This window comes from Ovis aries, chromosome 1 (genome assembly GCF_016772045.2).
Source record: "Ovis aries strain OAR_USU_Benz2616 breed Rambouillet chromosome 1, ARS-UI_Ramb_v3.0, whole genome shotgun sequence".
Lineage (NCBI taxonomy): Eukaryota > Metazoa > Chordata > Mammalia > Artiodactyla > Bovidae > Ovis > Ovis aries.
This window is the reverse complement of record NC_056054.1, coordinates 200,978,613-201,004,148: the sequence shown is the minus strand read 5'-3', so window position 1 is coordinate 201,004,148 and position 25,536 is coordinate 200,978,613. Positions and strand designations below refer to the sequence as shown.

Genomic DNA, 25,536 nt, shown 5'->3' with positions numbered 1-25,536 from the left:
TTCTTTGATTTTTTTTTTAATCGTAGAATAAAATTCAAACTTCATACCTTCATACCACAGCCTGCATGATTTGCTTTCTTCCAGCCTCTTCCGCTGCATCTTTTTCTTTCCCTCAGTCATTTGTTCCCAGTTAAGTCCTTACCCGCCTTAGGGTCTTGACACTGCTGTGTCCTCTGGCTGGAATTTACTTTCCTGGACCCTTCCCATATATATGTATATTTTTTTCAGATTCTTTTCCATTATAGGTTACTATTTTGTGCCACAGTACTGACCACAATCTGTAGTTATCTTGAATGTAGGTTGTTGTGCTTATTTATTGCCTTTCTCTTTACAGTGGATTTCAAGGTCTCTAAGGGAAAGGAAGGACCTTGATTTCTTGCTCACAACCTTGTCTCCAGTGCCAGGCAGAGAGTAGGTGCTTAGTCAGTATTTATTGAAGGAACAAAAACATTCTCCTTTCTCATGGTCAGCCAGGCGCCTATCCCAAGCCTCCTGTACTGGATGTTCTCTATCTGCCGCTCCAAACCCACCCTCCACCCTTTCCTGGGAAGTAGAAATGTAGACTGTGTCACCTGGGCGTTCTTGCCCTTTGGGCTTTCACTTGGAACTAGACAGTGGAGGCGGGTTTCCCAGGTAGTGCTAGTGGTAAAGAATCTGCCTGCAATGCAGGAGATACAAGAGATGTGGGTTCAGTCCCTGGGTTGGGAAGATGCCCTGGAGAAGAGCACGACAACACACTCCAGTATTCTTGACTGGGAAATCCCATGGACAGAGGAGCCTCATGGGCTATAATAGTCCAAGAGGCTGCAGAGACCTGGACACAACTGAATGACTGAGCATACAGATAGTGGACGCACTGGCACAAATCTGAGACTAAGGACAGTGAGGCGGAGTACCTGTCTCCTCCCCCCACCCCTTCCCCGTCCCATCTCTCCTTTTAGAGTGAGTGCAGACTGCTTCTCTTCCTTGACTAAAAGTTTCAGTCCCTGTCAGGTTCTCTGAGTCCTGCTTGCTTCCTTTCCCTTCCAGGCCTGGAGGTAGAGGAGAGGAAGAAAGAGAGGCTGTGCGATGATTCCCTCTGAGGTTCCCGCCGGGTGGCCTCCTGCTGCCTGTAGTGTAGCGGTGGGGTTCCCTGCCGGATCCAACCCCAGGGCATGTCCATTTTGATTGCTACCTCATTAAACTCCACCCACAACTCTAAATAATCCTTTTATTTGATTCTCAATGACTGCCTTTGAGCTTGCCATTCTTTTCTACCAGGACTCTCAGATTAATCATTTATTCACCTGTGAAATGGGAAAGTGGACTGAAGTTTCTAATGCATCAGCATTTCTAGCATGGCTACTGCTGGTCACTTTTGAAACCAGTGGTTAATTTCAGCAAAACTGATTGCAATCTGAGTTATCTAAAGATAAACTTGCTGCTCCATTTGTGGTTCTCTGTGCCTGTCTTGTTATCTGATAATGTCTAGACTATGAACATTTTATGTAACTTGTAAAAAATTTAGTTTTAATTGGAGGATAATTGCTTTACAATGCTGTATTGGTTTCTGCTGTAAAAGAACGTGAATCAGCTTTTTAAATACATATATCTCCTTCCTCTGTGCTTCCGTCCCGTCCCCAACCCCCATCCCACCCATCTGGATTGTTATAGAGCACTGGGCTGAATTCCCTGTGTTATACAGCTAGCTATCTATTTTACACATAGTTGTGTGTGTGTGTGTGTGTGTGTGTGTGTGTGTGTGTGTGTATATATATATATATATATATATGCCAATGTAACTTTTAAACCATTTTGAAAAAAATTTTTTCCCCTATGATTGAGGATAGGGTTGTTTTTGTGAATGAGATATCTAGATTGCTGGGGTGTAGGGATATAAAAAGAGGGAGGCTTTCATCCCTTAATTCTGTGGATATTCTCCTTTAGACCCTCTTATATTGAGCCAAAATCCACTCCTACCCTTCTTCTCCTGATGCCACCTTTGTGCATGAATCATCCAAAATCACTCCCTCATGGAAAGAAATTGAACAGAGATTTGGACTGACCTCTAAATCCTGTGCAGATTTCAGTGGTGCACTGAAGCTTGTTTGATCACGTAAGCTTGAAAGGAGCTCTCATAGGGTCAGAGGCTCCAGGTTAAAATGGATCTTAGAAGTCATCAGTTCCTTCCCGCATCAGATTGGTCATTGCAGATAGAGAATCTTCTCCTAGTCTTCCAAACACTGCTTGAACAGCTACAAGGACAGAGAATGAGAGCTGGGGAGTGAGCAGATTTTTAAAAAGATGGTCTATTTGATCTTGGCTGGATTGAAGATTTTATTCCTTACAAACAGCTTTTTTTTTTTTTTTAAAAAAAAAAAGAAAATATGGGGTTTAGTTTAGCTCTATGACTTCTCGTTCCATCTCGTCCAGCACCCAGGTTTGTGACCCCTCCAGGGGCTTGGATTCCTAAAGGGAACACTTAGGGAGCTGTCGTGTGCTATGCCCAGCCAGCTTTTCAGAGTGCCATGGGGATACTCTGCCCTTGTGGGTTAAGCCAAGCTTATGGTAAGATCTTGATTTTCTGATAAGGATAGAAGTATGACCTACAAGTAATACCAAAAGAATGTCTGGTTTGCTCCTTTGGTAACTGGAATAGTGATTCACTGGGGAATGCACTGGCCCTGCCCACATTGCCTCTGTGCATCATTGAATGGGTTTCAGGAACACCAACGTACGGACCTCTTTAGCCTTCGCAGTGGCTGGGCAGACAGCTGGTGATCTCTGTCTGTGAACCTGACCTGACTGTGCCAAACAAATATGGTCACTGTCCCCTGTGTACCATGAGGACATAAAGATTGGAAAGCATTATTCCCTTGCCCTCCTCTTCCTTCTGCCCTCTCTCCCTCCAGACCTTCCCTCTCTCCTCATAGCGCTGATGTTCACGCCGTCATCACTGCTGATGTGTTGTTTCCTTGTGGTTTCCAGATGATCACGATGCAGTCCTGAGGTTTAATGGGGCACCCACGGTCAAATTCCAACAAGACGTGGGCACGAAAACCACCATTCGTCTGGTAAACTCTCAGGTAAAACTTCTTCTGTGCAGAAATACATCCTTCCACAAACATGGGTGGTGCTGAGTAGGGTGCAGCCATCAGTACAGAGACTCTGCAAGTAGCCTGTCTGCCATCGAAACCAGCTCTGCCTTTTACTAGCTAAAGAGTCGTGCATACATTACTCCTGCCTCTCTGAAGATGGGAGAATGATAGTGTCTCCACAGGGTTGTGATGAAGGAGTGAGAAGATCCACACAAAGCACGCAGTGGCTGGCACGTATGTGTCAATGTTATCTACTCTGATATTTACGTGTGCAGAACTGAGTGGCTGTGGAGGGTACATTGGTGAGGGAATCAGACTCAGCCCTGCTCTCATGTAACTTACAGATACAGTCCAGTAGTCATACAGACAAATGTAAAGTTACAACAGATAACTACAAAGAAAAGGGTCAAAGTGCCACCAGAACCGAGAAAGGGGAGTTGTCCCTAGATAGGAAAGTCTTAAATAGCAAGGAGGTGTCTTTGCTGTGCAGGAGGAGTAAGGGGTCATGGTGAGAAGCGTGGGAAGAGGCAGTGGCCTGGGGAAGGTCCTGTGTGGAAGGGGACGGGGGGCACCAGGGCCCAGGAAGAGGTGAGAGTCTCGGGGGGTGGGGTGGGGGACATGTAAAGGGGGATGAGGCTGAAGATAAGAAGGAGCTTGGCCACGGTGCTTGTCTTCTTTGATGCATGCCCACACTTGCATTTGGTAAACATCCCTGGCGTCCAGTGATCACTGTAGTAGATGCAGTGGGTCCAGTGGTTGGCGAAACACATTTAAGAGGCTCTTGCAATCGTGTGGACTAGAAATGCTGGCAGTTGTGCCAGAGTGGACATGCAAGTGACTGTGAGAAATGATGGATTTGAGAGCTATTCCATATGTGCAGATGACAGGTTCTCTGTGGGGCTGAGTGTGAGAGGCGAAGGGAGGAGGCCGCAGATGCACCTGGGCTTCTGGCTTGTGTAACTGGCCAGATAGAGTCACTGAGACTGGAAAGAGTATTGGAGATGTTTTGGGTTGTGAAGGGCTTGGTCAGAGATGGGGATAGAGATAAATATATATATATATATATCTTCTGGATATGCTTGATCTGAGCTTCCTTTTATGTATCTGTGAAGAGAGGTCAGACACAGACACAGATGAAGTCGCTCAGTCGTGTCCGACTCTTTGCGACCCCATGGACTGTAGCCTACCAGGCTCCTTCCTCCATGGGATTCTCCAGGCAAGAATACTGGAGTGGGTTGCCATTTCCTTCTCCAGGGGATCTTCCCAACCTAGGGATCGAACTGGTTCTCCCGCATTGCGGGCAGACGCTTTTTTTAACCTCTGAGCCACCAGGGAAGCCCATGAGGTTGGAGGTCAGTGGGAAGGTTTGGGTGCAGATGAGGGTTTGTAAATCATCTCTTTCTATGTGGCAACAAACAGTGGGACCGAATGAGAGCACTGGAGAGAGTGTAAAGAGAAGAAAAGTCCATGCAGGAGCTTTGGGCAATGAGAGCAGTAAGAAAGAGGTCAGTGCCATTAGATTCTGCTTAAAGGCCAATTTAGATGAAGATTGAAAAGCACCATTCTCTCCTTAGCAAAATGGAGGCCACTGTTGGCTTCAGGAATAGCTAGGTGATGAAGGGAGAGTGATAAAGCCAGAAGCCAGCCTGGAGTATGAGGAAAAGTGAGATAGGTGGAGGATGGCAAAAATGGAGAGTTCCTTCAAGAATCCTGGTTCTGAAGGGCAGAGAGAAATAGAGCAATAGTTGTAGAGAGAGTTGAGGCTTCCAGGGCTCATTTTTATTCTTTTCAAGTCTTAGATTAGAGAGAATTGAGCATGTTTAAAAATCAGTGGAAAGACAGTCACAAAAGGACAAATACTGTATGCTTCCACATACATGTGGTCCCTGGAGTAGTCAAACTCATAGAGATAGGAAGTAGAATGGTGGTTGCCAGGGCCTGGCAGGAAAGAGGAATTGTTGTTTAATGGATATAGAGTTCCAGTTTGGGAAGATGAAAAAATTCTAGAGATGGATGGTGGTACAACCCAGGTTGTACAACAGTGTGAATGTACTTAACGCCACTGAGCTGTACACTCAAAAATGCTCAGAAGAGTATATCAGAGTCAGTTCAGTTATTCAGTCATGTCCAACTTTTTGTGACTCCATGGACTGCAGCATGCCAGGCTTCCCTGTCCATCACCAGCTTCCAGAGCTTGCTCAAACACATGCCCATCAAGTGGTGATACCATCCAATCATCTCATCCTTTGTCATCCCCTTCTCCTCCTGTCTTCAATCTTTCCTAGCATGAGGGTCTTTTCCAATGAATCAGTTCTTCACATCAGGTAGCCAACTATTGGAACCTCAGCTTTAGCATCAGTTCTTCCAATGAATATTCAGGGTTGATTTCCTTTAGGATTGACTGGTTTGATCTTGCAGTCCAAGTTTCTCTCGAGTCTTCTCCAACAATAAAGTTCAAAAGCATCAATTCTTTGGCACTCAGCGTTCTTTATGGTCCAATTCTCACGTCCATACATGACTACTAGAAAAACCATAGCTTTAACTACATGGACCTTTGTTGGCAAAGTAATATCTCTTCTTTTTAATATGCTGTCTAGGTTGGTCACAGCTTTTCTTCTTATGTTACATATATTTTATCACACACACACAAATTTAAGTCAATGAGGAAAAAAAAAAAGTTGATCCAGAAATTGAATATACTAAAAAGAGGTGACAATGAAGTCAATGGTAGGAGTGGTTGGTCCAAAACCTAGCGGAGGATTAACCCCAGCAGGAGCAGGTCAGAAAGGAAGAAGGACTGGGGAGGGGGAGTAGCTGGAGGCAGTCTGTAGTGGAAGACTGAAGGGGCTTCTGTTTTCTCTGCAAAATTAGGATACAGAGAAAAGGAGCCATTTTATAGGGAGGTGAGGGGAAGAGAGGTTTTAGTAGAGGAGGTCTGAGCCAAGAAGGTTTGAAATTGTCAATGAGGATGGAGTAAACCAGAGGAATGGAGCAGGATCTTTAGGCATGCTGACCACTTTGAGGTTGGGAGCATGGATTCAGAGAGAAATTCAGTTGGGTTTGCTCATAGGTGGTATGACCCACAGGTTAGCAGGCAGCTGCATGTGAGGAAGCATGGAGGAGGCCTGAAAATTCTCTTGGATTTGGAAGGCTACCCTGTTCTTGGGCATCTCTTCTAGGTGTTGGAAAGTCGCTCAGTCATGTCCCACTCTTTGTAACCTCATGGACTATACAGTCCATGGAATTCTCTAGGCCAGAATACTGGAGTGGTAGCCATTCCTTTCTCCAGGGAATCTTCCCAACCCAGGTATCAAACCCAGGTCTCCTGCATTGCAGGTGGATTCTTTACCAGCTGAGCCACCAGGGAAGTCCTCTAGGTGTTTAGTGATGAATTAAACCTCAATCCTCAAAGATTCTGACATTTTAATTTCTAGCAATTGCTCTCCTGGGTATACATGCAAAGAAAACCAAAACAATGCTGTGAGAAGATCCATGCACCCCAATGTTCACTGCAGCATGGTTTACAATTGCCAAGACATGGAAGCAACCTAGATGTCCACTGACAAATAAATGAATTAAGAGGATGTGGTATATACACAATTGAATATTACACAGCCATGAAAAAGAATGAAAGTTTGCCATTTGCAACGACGTGGATGGACTTGGAGGATATTATGCTAAGTGAAATAAGTCACACAGAGAAAGACAAATGCTGTATGATATCGCTTATATGTGGGATCTAAGAAATAAAACAAGTGAATATAACAACAAGAAAACAGACTCATAATATGGAGAGCTAGTGGGTACCAGTGGGGAAAAGGAAGTGGGACAGGGGATTAAGAGGTAGAAACTACTAAGTACAAAATAAAAAGCTACAAGGAGATATTGTATAGTGCAGGGAATATAGCCACCATGTCATAGTAACTTTAAACATAGTTGCTATGGTGTGATTGACACAGTATATAATATTGTTTATCAACTGCCTCAATAAAAGAAAATAAATAAAGCCAAGGTAAGTTTGCCTGAGAATTACCTTGATAGACCTTGATCCAATTTCTCCCTCAGCACATCCTGCATGAGTGACTTGAGCAAGTTGCTTTATCTTTCTGAGCCTCAGTTCCCTTATTTGTAACGGGGAAATAGTTACCGTTCAGGGTCTTTGCAGGATCCAGTGAGACTGCTTAGTGTGGAGCAGGTCACTCGGAGGCCCGCGTGCTGCAGTGAGGGCTCAAAAAAGGGTGGCTGTGGTCACTAACGCAGAGGGAGCCCTGCCCATGTCTGCTGGGCAGTCTCCGTGTCCTCTCATTTCCTAGGCTAGTGGGTTTCTTGGCTCCTAGTAGGGATGCCAGCCAGCCTGGGGTTGTTTCAGAGGTGCCTAGCAGAAGGGAAAAAGTTAAAGGATAATTTTCAGGAAAAAGTAAACTCATGACTCTCCTAGAGATCGTGTCTATTTTATTCATATGAAGAGGGGACCAGGCGCATGTTATAACCACTTCAGAGAAAAAGTCAAAACAGTACCAAAATTTGAATAAAGGAAAGAAAAAAAAAAAAACCACACCTCATTTTTTTTTCTTTTTTCCCATGAGGTAGACAGGAAGAGGAGGGAATCTAACTGAAATTCTGCTGGGCAGGGTTGAATAAGCATGCCTGTAGTTTGCTACAACTAACTAAGAGCTGTAAGACAGCTCCTCTGTGGTCAGAATCTGATAAAAAGGGCATGCTGCAGACCATGCCTAGGTTTCCTCTGAGGTACAGTGTTTGTCCTGCACTTCTGGATCGCTGCGCTCCATCTGCCAGGGCTGAGAAGGGGGTGGCTGACTTCCCAGGGAGCCCTATCCACTCTTAACAAAAGCCTTTCCCGTCCTCCTCAAACGCGCTGACCCTACTTCCTGTCCTGCTGTAAGTGGCACTAAACATCCAGGCTGTTCCTTTAGCACCGGTCACTGGTAGCTGCGTAACCTCACTCCTTCTGATACTGACGTGTGACTGATGCCCTTCTGTCCTTTCTCATCTTGCTTTTCTAGGAAGCTGGCAGTCAGTCTGCTTTGCCTTTTGCCCAGGTTGGTTATCTCAGCTGTTTCGTGTCCGCTTCTGAGCAAACTGAGTTTCCACATCACACACAAGCTGCACCTGGTACCCCACGGTTCCTGGGGGCGTAGCTACGAGCTGTGGGCATGGTAAATCATGCCTCTGAGCAGCTCATTCTCTTCCCGGAGGGAGAGCTCCTCTGGATGGCAGCTGGACCCGGGTTTGTTTGCTCAGCACCCAGCCTCCTCACCTGCAGAGAGGTGCATCTGGCCTGTGACAAGGCCACGGAAAACAAAGAGGTGGTTCCTTACTGAGAAGATGGCTTTTTATAAGAGAATGGTGTCACACTGTGAAGTTTCAGTAGATCTATTCGGGCAAATATATGCCAGGTATTATGAGATTTAACAGGAAAGCTATAGATAGCTAAATGTGAGTCTTTAAATAAATTCAATTGTGACTCTAAGTGTAAAGGTTTTGTGAGACTGAGCTGAGCCCCTGCTGGGCCCAGTGGCTTCCTTAGAGACACTTGTACAGGTTGGGAAAGAGAAAACCATGCACAGTGGGACATACGCTGACTGGATGTCACCCAGGGCATTTCCAGATCGCTTATCTTGTGATATGAGGTAGTGCCACTTACAAATACCTCCATTATCTAAGGGCCATATTTGTCTTATATTTAATCTTCATGATAACCCTATGAGGTGTGGTCACCAAACACTAGTTTAGATGAGGACAAAGGTCCGTCTAGTCAAGGCTATGGTTTTTCCTGTGGTCATGTATGGATGTGAGAGTTGGACTGTGAAGAAAGCTGAGCGCCGAAGAATTGATGCTTTTGAACTATGGTGTTGAAGACTCTTGAGAGTCCCTTGGACTGCAAGGAGATCCAACCAATTCATTCTAAAGGAGATCAGTCCTGGGTGTTCTTTGGAAGGAATGATGCTGAAGCTGAAACTCCAGTACTTTGGCCACCTGATGCGAAGAGTTGACTCATTGGAAAAGACTCTGATGCTGGGAGGGATTGGGGCAGGAGGAGAAGGGGACGACAGAGGATGAGATGGCTGGATGGCATCACCGACTCAATGGACATGGGTTTGAGTGGACTCCGGGAGTTGGTGATGGACAGGGAGGCCTGGCATGCTGCGGTTCATGGGGTCACAAAGAGTCTGACATGACTGAGTGACTGAACTGACTGACTGACTGACTAATGTTTGTGGAAGGTAGAACTTGTGAGTGAAGAAACTGGATATCTAACTGAGGCAAGTTTTAGAAATTGTCTTAGGGAATGTGTTGGAGGAGTGGCTTGATTCCTCATGACTGCTTTTATTAAAATATGAGAGGAGAGAAATGAATTGAAAAAGGAATTATTTAGCAAAAAGGAAGCAGGACTTAAGATTTGGAAAATTCCCAGCCTATCTGTATATAGCAAAACATGAGAAAGCTTGTTTTGACAAAAACACTAAGGGGATGGCCCAGCAAGCATTTGATTTAAAAGGTCAATTTGGGAGTGAATCACAGACCTAATCAGCCACCCTCGTGGAAACACTGCTAGTTTGAACTAAAGAAGACAAGCTGAAGGCAGGCTGTCAGGTTTAGATTCTATGGGACCAAACTATAGAACTCTTCGCCTGCAAACAGATACCATTCTTCAAGATGAGGGATCCCAGTGGTGATTCAAAGACCATCAGGATTGCTTTCCTTGGTTCCAAAGGGGAGAGGGGATTGTCTTGACCTCAATAGGTCAGATGGCAGCTGCCCAGGGCCTTGGTAGAGTGACCCCTACCCAGAACAGCCATGCAGGTGGGACTGATGCCCCACCATGTCCATAACGCATAGCATCAAACCAAAGAGGATTATTCTCCAGCCTAAAGCTATAATGGTATTTACTTTGCTAGGCTTGGACCTTCTTGGAACCTGTCATTTCTTTATTCATTCCAATTTCTCCCTTTTGGAATGAGACTCTATCCTATGCCTGTTCTACCACTGTTTTTCGGAAGCACATAATTTATTCCAGTTTCACAGGTTCACAGCAGGAGAAGGTTTTACTTCAGGTTGAATCATTTGGTTCTTTTCTGGTTTAGATAATATTTAGATAAAACTTTGGACTTCAGCCTTTAGAATAGATGCTGGAATGAGTTAAAACTTTGGAAGATGTTGAAGTGGAATTAAATGTACTTGCATGTGAGAAGGACATGATTTTAGGAGATCCAAGGGTAGAATGTTATGGACTGAATGCTGCTCCCCCAAATTCATATCTTGAAGCCCTCAAGATATAAAGAAGTTCTTTTGGAAGGTCTTGAGGGTGAGGCTTCCATGATGGGATTGGTGTCATAAACAGAGATACCAGAACTTGCTCTCTCTCTGCTATGGGAGGACACAGGAAGAAGGCAACCATCTGCAAGCCAGGAAGTGGGCCCTCACATGGGAACTGAATTTACTGGTACTCTTGATCTTGGACTTCCCAGCTTTCAGAGCTGTGAGAAATAAATGTCTGTTGTTTAAGGCATTCTGTCTGTGGTATATTTGTTGTAGTGGCCTGAACTAAGAAAATAGTTTAATGTGTATTTCCTAAGAATAAGAATATTGTCTCAGGTAAGCAGAACATAGGTATCAACTTCATACATTTACATGGATACCATACTTTAATCTGGCTGCATTGTAGTTTTGTTAATTTCTCCAGTGATGTCTTTTATGATTTTTCTTCTAGTACAGAATCCAGTTGCATCTAGTTGTCATGCCTCTTCAGTCTCAACCTGGAATAGTTCCATAGCCTTTGCCTTTTAAGACACTGACATTTTTTTAAAAAATTAAGTCCTTTAATTTTTTTTTTTTTTAGAGTTTATCTGATGCTTTCTCAAGAGTAAATTCAGTTTCTGTACTCTTTGCTGGAAAACTGCACAAATGACATTGTGTCCCTCTTAGAATATCATATCAGGAGGCATCCATATCCATCTGCCCTTCAGCTGATTTTTATTTTGAGCACCTAAATGTGGTGTTGTCTGATGAGACCACTGTGTAATTACATTTTCCCTTGAAATCTATGAGTGAACACTTTAGTACTATGCCAGTACTCTGCTCTGCATCAGAATTTCCTGCTACATTTAACATGTAGCGATCACTTGCCTGAACCAGTCTTTACTATGATGGTTGCAAAATGATGGTCTTTTAATTCCAGCTCCCCCTCCTCCATGTCATCTAGTTAGCACTCAGAATTCCCTTCTCATTCTCCATTTATTTCCTTCCTCCCTCTTTTCCTCCCTCCCTTCCTTCTTTCTTTTCTTTCTGTATTTGTTATTGGTAAAAACTCATAGATTGCTATGTTTTCAATGGTTTATAATTCATTTTATAGTTCCGAACTACCTAGGTAGTCAATTTTTCCCAGGTTTGACAAAGGAACTCCCAGTGGGAGTTCCTTTAAACTGGCTCTTGTTCTGTGACATGCATGTCCTCATCATTTCTTTAAAATACTCCTATACTTTCTGGCATAACAAGATGTTCTAGTTCATTAGTACCTATCTGTTGGGTTTTTAATATTTCACATTTATTAATTTTATCCTGAACATACACACAAAGTGTTCTAGATCAGTGATGGATTTCTTATTTAAATGTGTGTGCTCAGTTGCATCTGACTTCTCTGAGACCCTATGGACTGTAGCCTGCCTGGCTTCTCTGTCTATGGGGTTTTCCAGGCGAGAATACTGGAGCAGGTTGCCATTTCCAGCTCTAGGGGATCTTCCCAACCTAGGAATTGAACCCACGTCTCTTACATCTCCTGCATTGGCAGGCAGATTCTTTACCACTTGGGCCACCTGGGAAGCCCTTTATTTAAATCCCTTACCTTAAATAATAAATGCATTAATCTCTCTCTGCCTTAGTTTTTACTCCTAGGGCAATGCAGTAAGAGCCAGGCCGATTATCCTACATGAGTAGCCAGTACCCCATAAGAAAGGAACAAAAAAGAAGTGATTTTTTCCCCCTTGTTTATAAAAGGCAGGATGTAGCTGTCCTCTTTTCCTCCTAAAGAGAGTCCCCTTCTTACTCCAGCCCTTTGGAATATAAATAAACATATTTACAGCTTTCTCTGGGTTCCTAGGCCTCTTTCTTCCTACTCCATAGTATCTCTTAGAATATCTCTGTATTAATCTTGAGTTATAGTCTGAGTCATAACCATTTAGCTTCTCGAGGAGATAAGCAAAGTTTCATTATGTTTGGAGTCAGAGAAGAGCAGTTAACTAGACAAATTAGCTATAGATTTTATCATGATTTATAAAGTCTCAGGAGTCTAGGGCTTTTTGCAAGAGTGCTGAGACATCATGGTAAGTTTTACTTCCCCATACTATTCTACCCTAGTTCTGGGATATGCCATTTCTTCCGAAGGAGCTCTGATTCCTTAAAGTGAAAACTGACATTAGAAACTAAGATCTAGGTACTAGGTATGTTCATGCCTAATGAAGTAATCTTTGCTTCTTGGCCCTTTCAGTAGGTAGAGGAAATATATGCTGGTACACACACAATACACATACATGTGTATTTGTTCATTTATATATATGCATGTGAAAGTCGCTCAGTCATGTCTGACTCTGTGACCCTATGGATTATACACTCCATGGAATTCTCCAGGCCAGAGTACTGGAGGGGGTAGCTGTTATCTTCTCCAGCAGATCTTCTGAACCCGGGGATCGAACCCAAGTCTCCCCCATTGCAGGAGGATTCTTTGCTGTCTGAGCCACCAGGGAAGCCCATATATATGCATGCTGCTGTTGCTGGTGCTAAGTCACTTCAGTCGTGTCCGACTCTGTGACCGCATAGACGGTAGCCCACCAGGCTCCTCTGTCCCTGGGATTCTCCAGGCAAGAATACTGGAGTGAGTTGCATTTCCTTCTTCAGTGCATGCATGCATGCCAAGTCGCTTCAGTCATGTCCCACTCTGTGCGACCCTATGGACAGGCTTCTCTGTCCACAGGACTCTCCAGGCAAGAACACTGGAGTGGGTTTCCATTTCCTTCTCCATATATATGCATACCTGTAGGTATATGTACACATCCGTATAGACACATGCATATACATGCACATATGCCTGTTTTAGAAATGACAGACTCTAGTTGATACCTCAGTCTATTCAGATAAAGGTACTTGCCTTTCCATTATGTATTTGCACCCCTTCTTCCACAGTGAGAATCCTCCTTCTAACAACATCAGCACATTGATTTATTTGGTTATATCTATAATACATCTAGAGTAATTTGAAAATTGTTTCGTATATCTCTATATAAAGCAAACCTATTTTAAGTTCAGGATTTGTTTGCAGTTCTCTTTCACACTCTGCCCAAAATTAAGGGTTTATGGCCAAATAATGTGTACCTAAGTTACCTTGATTTCCCTTTCACTTTTCACTTTCATGCATTGGAGAAGGAAATGGCAACCCACTCCAGTGTTCTTGCCTGGAGAATCCCGGGGACGGGGGAGCCTGGTGGGCTTCCGTCTATGGGGTCACACAGAGTTGGACACGACTGAAGTGACTTAGCAGCAGCAGCAGCAAGTTACCTTGATTAGCTCTTCTGTTTCTCTTCACTTTGATTATGAATTCATTTGAAATTCAATTGTACTCATTTTGTTTCAGTTCTAGGTTTTTCTTTTTCTTCTTCTAAAAAAATATGCAGAATGTTAACATGCTTCTAGAATTCAAAACTATCCAAAAAGGCATACTCAGAAAAGCATTACTTCCTACTGAATTCCTTGCACCCTATTTCACTACCACCCTGTGTATATAACTGACTACTGTTTTGTGATTTCTTGTATCTGTAAAGACAGATAGATGTATATATGTTTTTTTTTAAATTCCTGTATTCCATACAAAAATGCAGTGGATTGTATATGCTCTGCTATACTCTGCTTTTTTCCAGTGCTTTCTGGAAGTCACTCCATATCAGTTCACAGAAATCTTCCTCATTCTTTGTTGCATCTGCATAGTACTCCTTTGTGGGTAAATTTCACAGCTTATTCTATCAATCTCCTTTGCTCAAACATTTAAGTACTTTCCAACATTTATTTCCCCTACTACTTTATGGCTCTTTGAATGGCTTCTCCTGTGATTACAGGTTGAATGACAGGACCCTTGGATTTGGGGTTTGTGGTAGGTTTCAATTTGTGGTGCCCTTCTGTTTAGCACTTCCCTGTCTAGATCCAGTTTGCAAAGTCAGGTCTTCCCTTAAGACTCACAGACTCCATATCATTTTTCAGATCTCCTTAAGACCCTGAAGATCCTTTTGTCTTCCTAGAGCATTAACTAGCTTTGCAACTGTGGCAGATTTGCAAATCTAACAGCTAGAATACAAACTTTATCATCCCTAATATTTTTGAAAGAAGATTGCTTAGTATAATGAGATGTTGGGCAGACCTTGCTTTGTACTGTAGCTCCATCCCTTCTGAGCTCTGTGATTGTGGGCCAGGTACATAATCTCTTAGAGCTTCCTTTTCAAGCCCTGTTTGGGGCTTGGAAATAATGTGAGGAGTAAATGAAGACATCAAACTGGACTGTTGTGTGAGTTTAACAAAACTGTAAAGTCTAGACTCTATAGTTAAGATGTATCAGTATCTACACCCACACCCACACAGAAGGTGTATTAATTTCCTAGGCCCACCATGACAAAACACCACAGATAGTGTGGCTGAAACAACAGTGATTTATTTTCTCACAGTTCTCGGGGGCAGAAGTACTAGATCAAGGTGATGTCAAGGTTGGTTTCTGACAAGGGCTCTTCCTGGCTTGAGGATGGCCACCTTCTATGCCGTTACGTGTGGATGTGAGTTGAAGGTAGAGAGAGATCTCTGCTATCTCTTCCCTGTCTTATAATGATGTCAGTTTTATTAAATTAGGGCCCCATCTTTAGGACCTTATTTAATCTTAATTATCTCCCCAAAGCCTTATCTCCAATATAATTACATAGGGGGTTAGGGCTTCAACATATGAATTTGGGAGGGACACAATTCAGTTTGTAACAGAGGGAAAGAAAGATTTGGTAGGAAAAAAGACCCACGTACTCACAGTGGGAATATCTTAAGAATGCAATTATATGATTACTTTCTTCTATATGTATATAGATAGATGGATGTGTGTGTGTGTGTGTGTGTGTGTGTGCGCACACACGCACGCGTGCATTCTTGTAGTCTCTTTTAACTTTCTGCAGTGACTATTTCTCACTTTATGACTAGAAAGCCTGCTTTAAACGGGTTTCTAAATAGCAATAACCCATCTCCCCAGTGTAGTCTTTCCCTGGCACTTTCTCCTTGGGGGTCCATTGCTCTGGAAATGACTTACTTTCCTCATCATGAGGCCCTGGGGATCCCTGAACTCAGGTCAGACTCTACCTGAGGGTGAGTACAGGAGCATTTGAGAAGAGCTTTATTTTTAAGTCCCTTGTGCTGCAGTTGGACAAAGGACTGAGATGTTGTCCAGACATGTCTAGTCACCCAGGCAGGGCCTTACAGGATGGTCATGTCTTATAAATAAGGCACCTGGGGCCCAGACAGGGCAATGACCCTCCTAAGACCACAAGCGAGTTAGACACAAAGTAGTCTCCCAATTCCCCAAGCACTTTTAAGCCTTTTTTTTTTTTTTTTTTGAGGAAATCTTTGACTCTCATATAAAGGGGTACCAAAATTAATATGGTAAGTCCAGAGCTATGTTCTTCTAAGGCTGAGGGGTGCTTGCTGGCTTCTCCTCTTTCCTTCCACCAGATCCCAGCCCTGGTCACTTTCTTTTCCTTCTCTCCAGATAAAGCAAGAATTTGCCTTCGGCTCTTCTTCATTTTCTAGGTTACTTTCTCACTTGTCTCAAGTGGCTCAAGTAAATGACCATTTCCCCACGGTGTACAGTGAGAACTGAGATCAGTCTGATCCTCAGAGTGTGCTGGTGTATTTTAATATCTTATGGTTTATGAATACAGCCCTGTGGGAACAGAAACAAGTCTGCCAAGACCTAGGCTCTGAAATCTGGTCCTGGTTCTGCCTTATACTCAGCTGGAAGTCTCAGACCTCAGTTTACCCTTCTGAAAATCATGGGTTTGGATTCAGTCTTTTGTGGATTTTCCTGTATGACACATGAAAACTTAGGAAGCAAAATTCTCGTGACACATTTTTTAAAAAATATTTATTTAGCTGTGTCGGGTCTTAGTTGTGGTATGCAAGCTTAGGTCCCCTATAGCGTGTGGAATCTTAGTTCCCTGATCAGGGATGGAACCCAGGTCCCCTGCATTACAAGGTTGATTCTTAACCACTGACCACCAGGGCACTCCATCATGACACTTTCCTACCCTCATCAAGTGCTTTCTTTGACGTTTTCTGCCACAGGTGTTCCACCCTATCTTCTTAGCAGTGAAGTAGGTAGATTAGAAGTGTAGAATCTGGAACCAGACAAAAGGGATCCCATTCAGACTCCCCGAGTTACTAGCCATATGGTTTGGGTAAACTACTAATACTTAGCATCTCTGAGTCTACTCCCTTATTTATAAAATGGGTATATTAAGAATTGCTACCTAAGATTGTTGTAAAAATGAACTAACATATAAAAGTATCTGGCTTAGAATAAACATCATTTAAGCAGCATCTGCTGTCATCATAGTTATCATCTGCATCTCTCTTGGATTTGCAAGGACAGTAACACCACAGACCCTGGGAGAGTACCAAGGTGCAGGAAGTACTGCTCCTGGCCTCTGGCTTTGTGTACTAAAAAGACAGCTTGAGAGAAACATTTTTTAAAAATCCCAGTTATCAAAAAAAAAAAAACAAAAACCCAGTTATCTCTAATCCTCATGGGTTAGAGATAAATCACCTGGTGTCAGTCCTCTACATAGAAGGCAGCATAGCTTAAGAAAGGACACTTTCAGTCTACCAGCAGTTTCTGGTGGTGGTGATGGGGGGCGATGTGGAATGGGATGGGGGCAGGGAGTGCAGCTGTGGAGTTCAGTCTTGGAAGTCATGTACAAGATAGTGGGAGGGTGTCCCTCTGCCTATCTCCTATGTCTATCTTGCAAAGCCCTGTCTGCCAGCATGCCTACGCTGCCTTTGGACCATAGCACTAAATTCCTGTGCTGTGAGTTACCATGTTTCCCACAGAAAGAGGACAGTGCTTGATGTTGGAAGATGTGGGTCCCATGTCCGGTTCCTGTGGCCTCTCGCCTGTGGGACTCCAGGCCAGTTGCCTCATCTTTGAACTTCAAAACTCTATTCTATCCCCACATACCGGCTGCTGTTCTTTCCATGTTCTCGTTTTAGGAAAGTGGCCTGAGGTCCAGGACTCACCTTGACCTCTTTTTCCTTCACTTTCAACATCCAGTTAGTCTGCAAGTCTACAGAGGTGGTTCAATTGTCGTTGAACCCTAGCAGCAACCCTATTAGGCAGATACTATTGATTATTCATATTTGCACATGAATTATTCATACAGCTGACGGTTGTAACTTTTTCATTTCCCCGTCATTTTTACTTATGCTACAGCAGCATCTTCTATCTGAGCTTCCTTTTCTGTAAAAATTCTAGTCCACAACACTGGTCTGTTTGGATCCTTCTCACGAGCCTTCATTGGTCCTGTCGTCTACTGAGGAAACCCTGAGCTTCCCCATGTGGCACTTGCCTACATTGCTCTGACCCCTTCAGGGTCTCCCCTTGTGTCTAAGCCACACTGGACAACCTTCAATTCCTAAACAAGCTCTTCACTTTACTAACTAGAATTAGGTTTGTCAGCAAGTGACAAGAATACTCTGCCCACCTCTCAATACTAGTTTAACAAGATAAAAGTATATTTCTCATGTAAAAGAAGTCTAAAGCTGGTGTAGTGTTCCAGAGAGTCAGGAACCCAGACTTCTACTACCTCGTGCATCTGCCGTTCTACCATGTGACTTCCACTTCATGGTCCAAGGTGGCTGCTCAAGCTACAGCTATTACACTCACCGTTTGCAGCAGGAAGGATGAAGGAACAAAGAAGGTCATAACCCTGCCTCTAAGAACAGTTTCTGGGAATCACACTTGCTTACACACCATTGGCCAACATTTTGTCACACAGCCACACCTAGCTGTTAGGCTAGGAAATCTTTATTTTGGCTAGTCTTTATTTTAGATAGCCATGTGCTGAGGTAAACATTGTTTCCAAGGAAGGAGAGGATGGGTATGGGGTGACACCTAGGAGTCTGCCATGTAGTCTCACATCTGGGGGGTGAGCACATTGTTCCTCCTGTCCAGCTCCTCTTCCCTCTCCCTTCTCAGCCCCTTGGCCTAGCCTTACCTGTCCCTTAGCACTGTTACCTCATGCCCATCCTCACTCTGGCACCCTGTTACTGCCTGGGCTCCTTAGCACCCAGTACAACTGCACAGTCTCTGGCCAAGATGGGCCCACCACCAATATTTCTTCTTTCAAAGATACACAGAAGAAATGGGATTATGTTCTTCAGGCTCCCAGGACCTTCGTACATCTGGGGGACAGTATAGTGATGGGGTAGCTGAATGATCTTAAAGGCTCACAGCAGACTGCCACTCTTGGTTGTAGAGACAACGCATCTTCCCACAGTGGGACACTGTTCAGGTCTCAGCCTTCATGATGGCGAGCGATCGATGTGGAGAGGGGTTACTGTTGTGATTCTTGCTTTCAGTTCCAGTCAGTTCTTGATTTGATTTCTGCCATTTGTTTCTCATTTTAAACCTGGGCAGTATCTCCCACATGCTTTTTAAGGTGACTGACAGCTGGTCTTGTGTATCAGCTTTGTCCCTTAAGAGGGACACAACTTCTTTCATTGCTAAGCCTTCAGGCCCCTCCTTGGTCTTTCTCACTCACTGTAGTGCCCCCACTGGATCCTCAGGACAGCTCCTGAAATGGGAGGGCAGTGTTACCTGTACTCACAGATGAGACATGAGGACCTAAGTGACCTCCTGACTTGCTCGCAGTCATAAGACATGTGGCAAAGCCAAGAACTGAGCTGGGTCTTTCTGTAATAAGTGTAGTAGCTTTCACCTTCTGCTGCCACACTTCTCCTATTTTAATAAGTACTTTAACATTTCTGTGCATAATTTCTTCCCAAATTTAAAGTCTCCTAGGATAAAAGGCAAAATGTGAAATTACTGAGTCAAGGTGTATAAATACACTTTTTAAGAAGGCTGTTAATGTGTTTTGCAAAACTGATCCAGCAAGGATGTCCTATGGAGCCTTATCACAGTCACATTTTGCCCAGGCTAGCCCAAGAGCTGGGGAGCCTGAGAGTGTGGGGAGGAGAGGGGCTGGCTGGTTCCTCAGCAAGGCACACGTGAGTCTCCCCCCAGCCTGGGGGGATTCTCATGTTTAAGTGTATGCCATGGCCCCTCTAGTACTTTGGCCACCTCATGCGAAGAGTTGACTCATTGGAAAAGACTCTGATGCTGGGAGGGATTAGGGGCAGGACGAAAAGGGGATGACAGAGGATGAGATGGCTGGATGGCATCACCGACTCAATGGATGTGAGTTTGAGTGAACTCTGGGAGATGGTGATGGACAGAGAGGCCTGGCGTGCTGCGATTCATGGGGTCACAAAGAGTCGGACACGGCTGAGTGAACTGAACTGAACTGAACTGAACTGATGGCCCCTCCACATGGGCCAACTAGTTTGGTGCTCAAGCGCAGATTCTGCCATCCAGTCCAATGTGGCAGAAACCAGTGCCTGTATTGGACTCTCAGATGTCCCATGTCTGTCTCCAGCATGCTCTGTAGTAACTACTACATGCCAGGCTTGATAGGTGATTGAAGGGGTTTTCAGAGATCATTTTGGTTTTATGTGATTCTGACTTTAAACCTCAGCCCCCTGACCTCCATACGAGGCATGACCACAGGGGACTCTACCCCAAGCCATGTTCACTGTACCCTTTCTCCAATAATCTCAAAAGTCTGAGTGGAACCTTTTCTGCTATGTGGCTGGTGGGTTATGACAAAATGTCCTTTAAGGTCCACACAGTTCCAGCTGTCATCTCTGTCTTCTCACAAGTGCTGCCCCCAAACTTAGACACTTCACTGGGCTCTAGGGCCTCAGGTGGCACTTGTGATGTGTCAGGTACTACAACAAGCCAACACTCAGGTGTAAATGTCCAGGTGACAGCATGTGTTTCTTCCTGCAGTTGGTCACCACAGAAGCGGGCTTCCTCAAAGACAGTTTGTACAATGAAGGAATCCTAATTGTGTGGGACCCATCTGTTTACCATTCAGATATCCCAAAGGTAAGTGGATGTCCATGGGAAATTGGGATTGAGTCATCTGTTTTCTGTACATTTCCCTGACGTACTGGGTTTTTAAAGTTGTGGTTGACCTAGCCACGCTGAGGGCTGACTGGTTCCGTTTCAGGGCACTTCACTTTTGGATTAGTTGTTCAGGAGGATTCCTGTCCTATACCAGTGCTCTCCATGCCCGCCCTGCATTGCCATGTATTTGTCTCCCAACTATGGTCTGTATCAGGAGTAATAGTGGCTGGATTTCCCACCATCTGGGGTGGATTGTGTTCATGTAATAATTATTTCTGATGAGCAGTAGTAGGCATAGACAGTTGCTACTATCTCTCCTATACACAATATAACTTGTCCCACACTTCAGTTTCCACTTTTCATTTCACTCTCATAGCAACAGAAGAAGTAGGCAGAAGCATGGTTATTCCCATTTTACAGATGAGGAAAACAGAATGTGGTGGTGGGGGTAGGGTTACTGCCTGGGACTCGATTTGCTAAGCAGAGGGCTCAGATCTGCAATGTCAGCTCTTCAGGGCAGGAGACAGAGCCTCAGTTCTGCTGGGCTCTAGCTTCTCTGGCCTCTCACTGTTTGTCACGCAAGTCAGCTGGCCTCTCCCTGGCATGGGCTGCAGTGGCCACAGGAGAAAGGCTTTAAGAAGGAGGGACAGAGAGCACTCTCCTTGGTAGACTCAATTCTCACGCTGGACACACCGGTAGCTGACAGGCTCTGGTGGTCCCTGGCACCCTCCTCTGCCTACCTCAGTTTACAGTTTTGCACTGATCTCACTTAGAACTGAAATTTGCCTGGATCAGGTCAAGGACTGTGAGTCCAAAGCTGTGGCAATCTGGGTCCCAGTTTTCACCCCTTTAAAAAAGAGAGGTGGGGTTAGATAGGGCCAAGAGCCCCTCTCAGCTCTGATATCTTTCCCAGTCTGTGATCCTGAGGTCTGAAGCTGTTCTGTGGTCACCAAGATCAAATGTCCCTGTGAGCACAGGCTATGTGCTGGGTGCCCTGCTATCAAGTGAGAGCTGTGATATGCAGGAGAAGCTTGGAGTCTATCTTGATGAAGGGATGTCTCTCAGGAGTCTGCCAGGAGTGGTCCCTCCCCACCTCCCCTAGTCCTCAGAGGATGATGAACATCGGGGTGGCAGCAGAGCAGCCCATTGCTCTCCTTGAGGAGACCTCTTCCTTCTTTTTCAGTGGTACAGAAATCCCGACTACAGTTTCTTCAATAACTTCAAGAGCTATCGTAAGCTGCATCCTGATCAGCCCTTTTACATCCTCAAGCCCCAGATGCCTTGGGAGCTGTGGGACATCATTCAAGAAATCTCCTCAGAGCTGATCCAGCCAAATCCTCCATCCTCTGGGATGCTCGGTGAGTCCATGTCTGAGAAAGACCTCTGGTGCTTGTCTCTACAATACAATAGAGTAGCTTTCTTCTGGGGTCTCATTCATTTGTTCATTTGCCAAACAGTTGCTAGTTTTTTGCTATATTATTATGCTGAGGCAAATTCCAACTAAGACACAGAGATCAATACGATAGAATCTCCTTAACTTCAGGGTGTCCAGTGGGAGCATTCGGTCAGGTGTCTGAGGCAACATTCAGTTTGTGCCAGGAAAGTGTAACCAGCTTGGTGCCATAGGAGAGAGGACCCCTTCTAGGAAGACAGCCTGAGAACTTTGTGGAGAACAGGACCAGGCCTGGGAAAGGGGAGATTTGGCAAGTGGAGATGGAGTAAAAAGGGAAGCACAGAAAAGATGAGGCAGGAGGAGTAGGGCTGGGACTCGGGTGAGGCCAGCCAGGCACCTACTTCAGATGTACAATTTAAGGAGCTGCCACAAAATTCAGAAGCAAATGATATCTTAATAATGTCTTTTAAAAAATCACAGTGAAAAATTTCATGATAGACAAAATATTAAAATTTTAGATAAAGGATCAGTAATAATGCCATTATTGTCCTGAGCCGTATTAGAATATGAAGAAAAAGGAAGAATCAGTAATATTCAGAATTTCACCTAGTGGCCTCCCTATCTGTGGCCCTGAGAGAAGTCTGAGTGGTGAAGCTGCACTTGGTTTGGGGGTCACAAATGGAGTTGTGGGTGCTGGTGTTGAGGCAGGGGGTGGCCAGAGTGCTAAGGGCCCTGAGCCCTGGCTGCAGGCTTTCTTCTTGGACTTACTCCACAGCTCGCTGCCCTCATGGCCTGTCTGCCCCTCACTGCCTCTCACTCTGAGTTCAGCTGGACCACAGGCACTTTCTGCCAGATGCCCACCTGCCTTCCCTATTAGACTACAGCTCCCTCAGGGCGGAACTGTGTTTGCCTCTTCCTTGTGGGGGCATTTCCTGATAGAGATGAAGGTGCTTTCAGTATCCCATCTGCTTTAGGCCTTTCTCTTCAACTTTTGGATAGGTGCCTTGGGGGTACTTCCTGGACCCCTTTGAGCAGGAGTAGACGGAGAGCATCCTAGGGACACTCTCCTGTTGCCCTGCTGCCTGCCTTTGCTTGTGCTGTCCCCTCCACCAGCAGTCCTTCCTCCTTGCCCATCTCTCATGGCCAGAGCCCTTGCCAGCCGCCACACCAGTGCTCCGGGGGGCTCATGAGAGCCCGCTCTCATAGAAGCCTCCCTCCCCTCATCTGGAAGCATGACTGCTGGGCCATCATCACTTAGTTGCATATGTCTTTTCTCGCCCATCATATCAGGGTAGGGGACAGCCGGAGGGGGTTAACAGGGCTTTCCCCATGTCTAATTCTTCTGGAACAGAGCTGCTGCTAGCAGTTTACAATTTTGCTGTTAGTAAGAACTGTTCATCATAAAAGTTCCCTATATTGATGGTTGACAAGAGCAGTCTTAGAGCTATGATCTTATTGCATCAGAACAGCAGCCTGTGTGGTAGGGAGAGTGGGTAGATCACCCCCTTGGGACAGGTGGAGAACCTGAGGCCCTGAGAGGGATGTGTCCTGCAGGAGATGACTGAGCCAGGTGGGGACAAGCATGGGGGATGGGAGGCATCCCCCATCTCTTGTTGGGTCTGCATCTCTGTTCTGTACCCCTCCCTGAGCGCACCACCCACCACACTCTCTCAGCTCCTCTCTTCTGACTGAGCCCATCGATATAGACCAGCGCATGCTCCTGTAACAGCTGCCCCCCTCCCACCTGAGGCATGAAGCCTTCCTTCCCCACAGTGTTTCACCAGGTACTAGTGTAAGAAACACCTCCCAAATAACCAGCTATGAGGCTCATCCAAGATACAGACATGAGAGAAAGTAATATCTGCATGGAATGGTTCTGTCTCCTCAGTCACCTTGCCCTCTCTCTTCATAGAGCTTCTTGACAGTGATCAGTTCATTGGCTGATGGTGGAGCCCTTCAATTCATTAATGTTTAGGGAGGACCTGCTGGGCACCGGGCTCTGACCTGGGTGCTGAGCATACGAAGGTTCGTGAGCCCTGCACCCTGAGGAGCGGCCTGTTGGATGGGCTTACCGGAGCAACTCACACTCACAAACAGACATTGCAGACATACCTCTCCAGCTTTCAGGGCATGAGCTGTGGGGCTCGCTGGGCAGAACTCCGGGGAGCCAGGGTGGGTTGTTGCGCAGGACTCACCTCTGCTCTCCTCTCCAGGCATTGCCATTATGATGTCACTGTGTGACCAAGTGGATATTTACGAGTTCCTCCCATCCAAGCGCAAGACTGATGTGTGCTACTACTATCAGAGGTATTTCGACAGTGCCTGCACAATGGGCGCCTACCACCCACTCCTCTTTGAGAAGAACATGGTGAAGCACCTCAACCTCGGCACAGATGAGGACATCTACCTGCTTGGAAAAGCTACACTGCCTGGCTTCCGGACAATTCGCTGCGGAGCATAAGCTCCCCAGCCAGGCCCCTTTACCCTTCCCCATCAGTCGGTCTTCTGGCCACCCCAGGCCTGGGAAGGAAGACTGTGTGCCTGAATAATCACAGCCCACACTTCAGGCAGCAAGAGCCCTGGGACTTCAGAAACTCAAGGGCAGGGCCCCCAGCCCAGCCTGCCCTGTTGTCATGGTGGGGGGGGGGGGGGTGTGAACCCAGAGCCTCCTGTCTCACTCATGTATACCTGTTTAGCATTCCTTCCAGAGAGGGTCCTCCCGCCCCCAACCTAGGTAAATGCAAGATCCACCTTTCCCACCAGGGCTGCCAAAACTGGTCTGCTTTCCCCACCAGAATGATGTTGTTATTGCGAACCAGGGAAACAGGAAGAAAGGTACAGTCTCTATCCTCACAGAGAAGGCGATGGCACCCCACTCCAGTACTCCTGCCTGGAAAATCCCATGGGCGGAGGAACCTGGTAGGCTGCAGTCCATGGGGTCGTGAAGAGTCAGACATGACTGAGCGACTTCACTTTCACTTTTCACATTCATGCATTGGAGAAGGAAATGGTAACCCACTCCAGTGTTCTTGCCTGGAGAAATCCCAGGAACGGGGGAGCCTGGTGGGCTGCCATCTATGGAGTCGCACAGAGTCGGACACGACTGAAGCGACTTAGCAGCAGTAGCAGCAGCAGCTCCATCTTCAAGTTGCATATAGATCAGTGTGAGGGACCAGATGGATTCAGTGTGCTTGATGCACAGGGGCTTGTGGGTATGGGCTTGCTGTGTGGCTGTTTTTGCACTCAGGAGGGACCACACTCTTCCCGTGTCAGTGGGTCATAGAGGGCTTCATGGAGCTGGGGGCTGTGAAGTGGATTTTAGAAGAGAAGAAACATGTCAAGCAGATTTTGTCTAAGTCATCTGAGATGTGTTTTCCTATCTGCCTTTATTACCTGTATTTAAGATCTGCCTGAGTTTACAGGCTCAAGGTACTTTTTGAGGAAACCCCCTCATGTCTGCGGCATCAACTGAAGCCCCATACAGATACCAGGCAAGCCAGATACCAAAACCCTGATTTCCCTAGGCTCGCCTGGCCTGTGCCTAGCCTAGCCTACCAGCTGGGTGTGCACAGTCTATCCAAGTCTTCCTTTTTGATGCCCACCCCCAAACCTCCTCCTGCCACCCTGTTTTTCCCTTTAATCTTCCCGCTCCCAAATTACTTTCAAGCATTTTCCATTTTAAAATTTCCTGACTTTTTTTTTTTTTTTACCTTCATGGGCCTTTTGTGAAAGGCCTCTCAGGGATTGGGAACATGGTTTCCTAGGACTTAAGAGTCGCTCTCAGAGGTCAG

The 25,536-nt window shown here is 45.5% G+C and overlaps 1 protein-coding gene across 1 annotated transcript in view; it reads left to right on the top strand.

Moving 5' to 3' along the window:
* Positions 1-24,387, top strand: part of ST6GAL1 (ST6 beta-galactoside alpha-2,6-sialyltransferase 1) — a 34,566-nt gene extending 10,179 nt beyond the window's left edge. The window contains 4 exon segments of the mRNA NM_001267880.1: positions 2,968-3,065; positions 20,233-20,331; positions 21,536-21,710; positions 23,959-24,387. Of these exon segments, the coding sequence (NP_001254809.1) occupies positions 2,968-3,065; positions 20,233-20,331; positions 21,536-21,710; positions 23,959-24,206 (620 nt within the window). The 3' untranslated portion in view covers positions 24,207-24,387.
* The last annotated feature ends 1,149 nt before the right edge of the window (positions 24,388-25,536 follow it).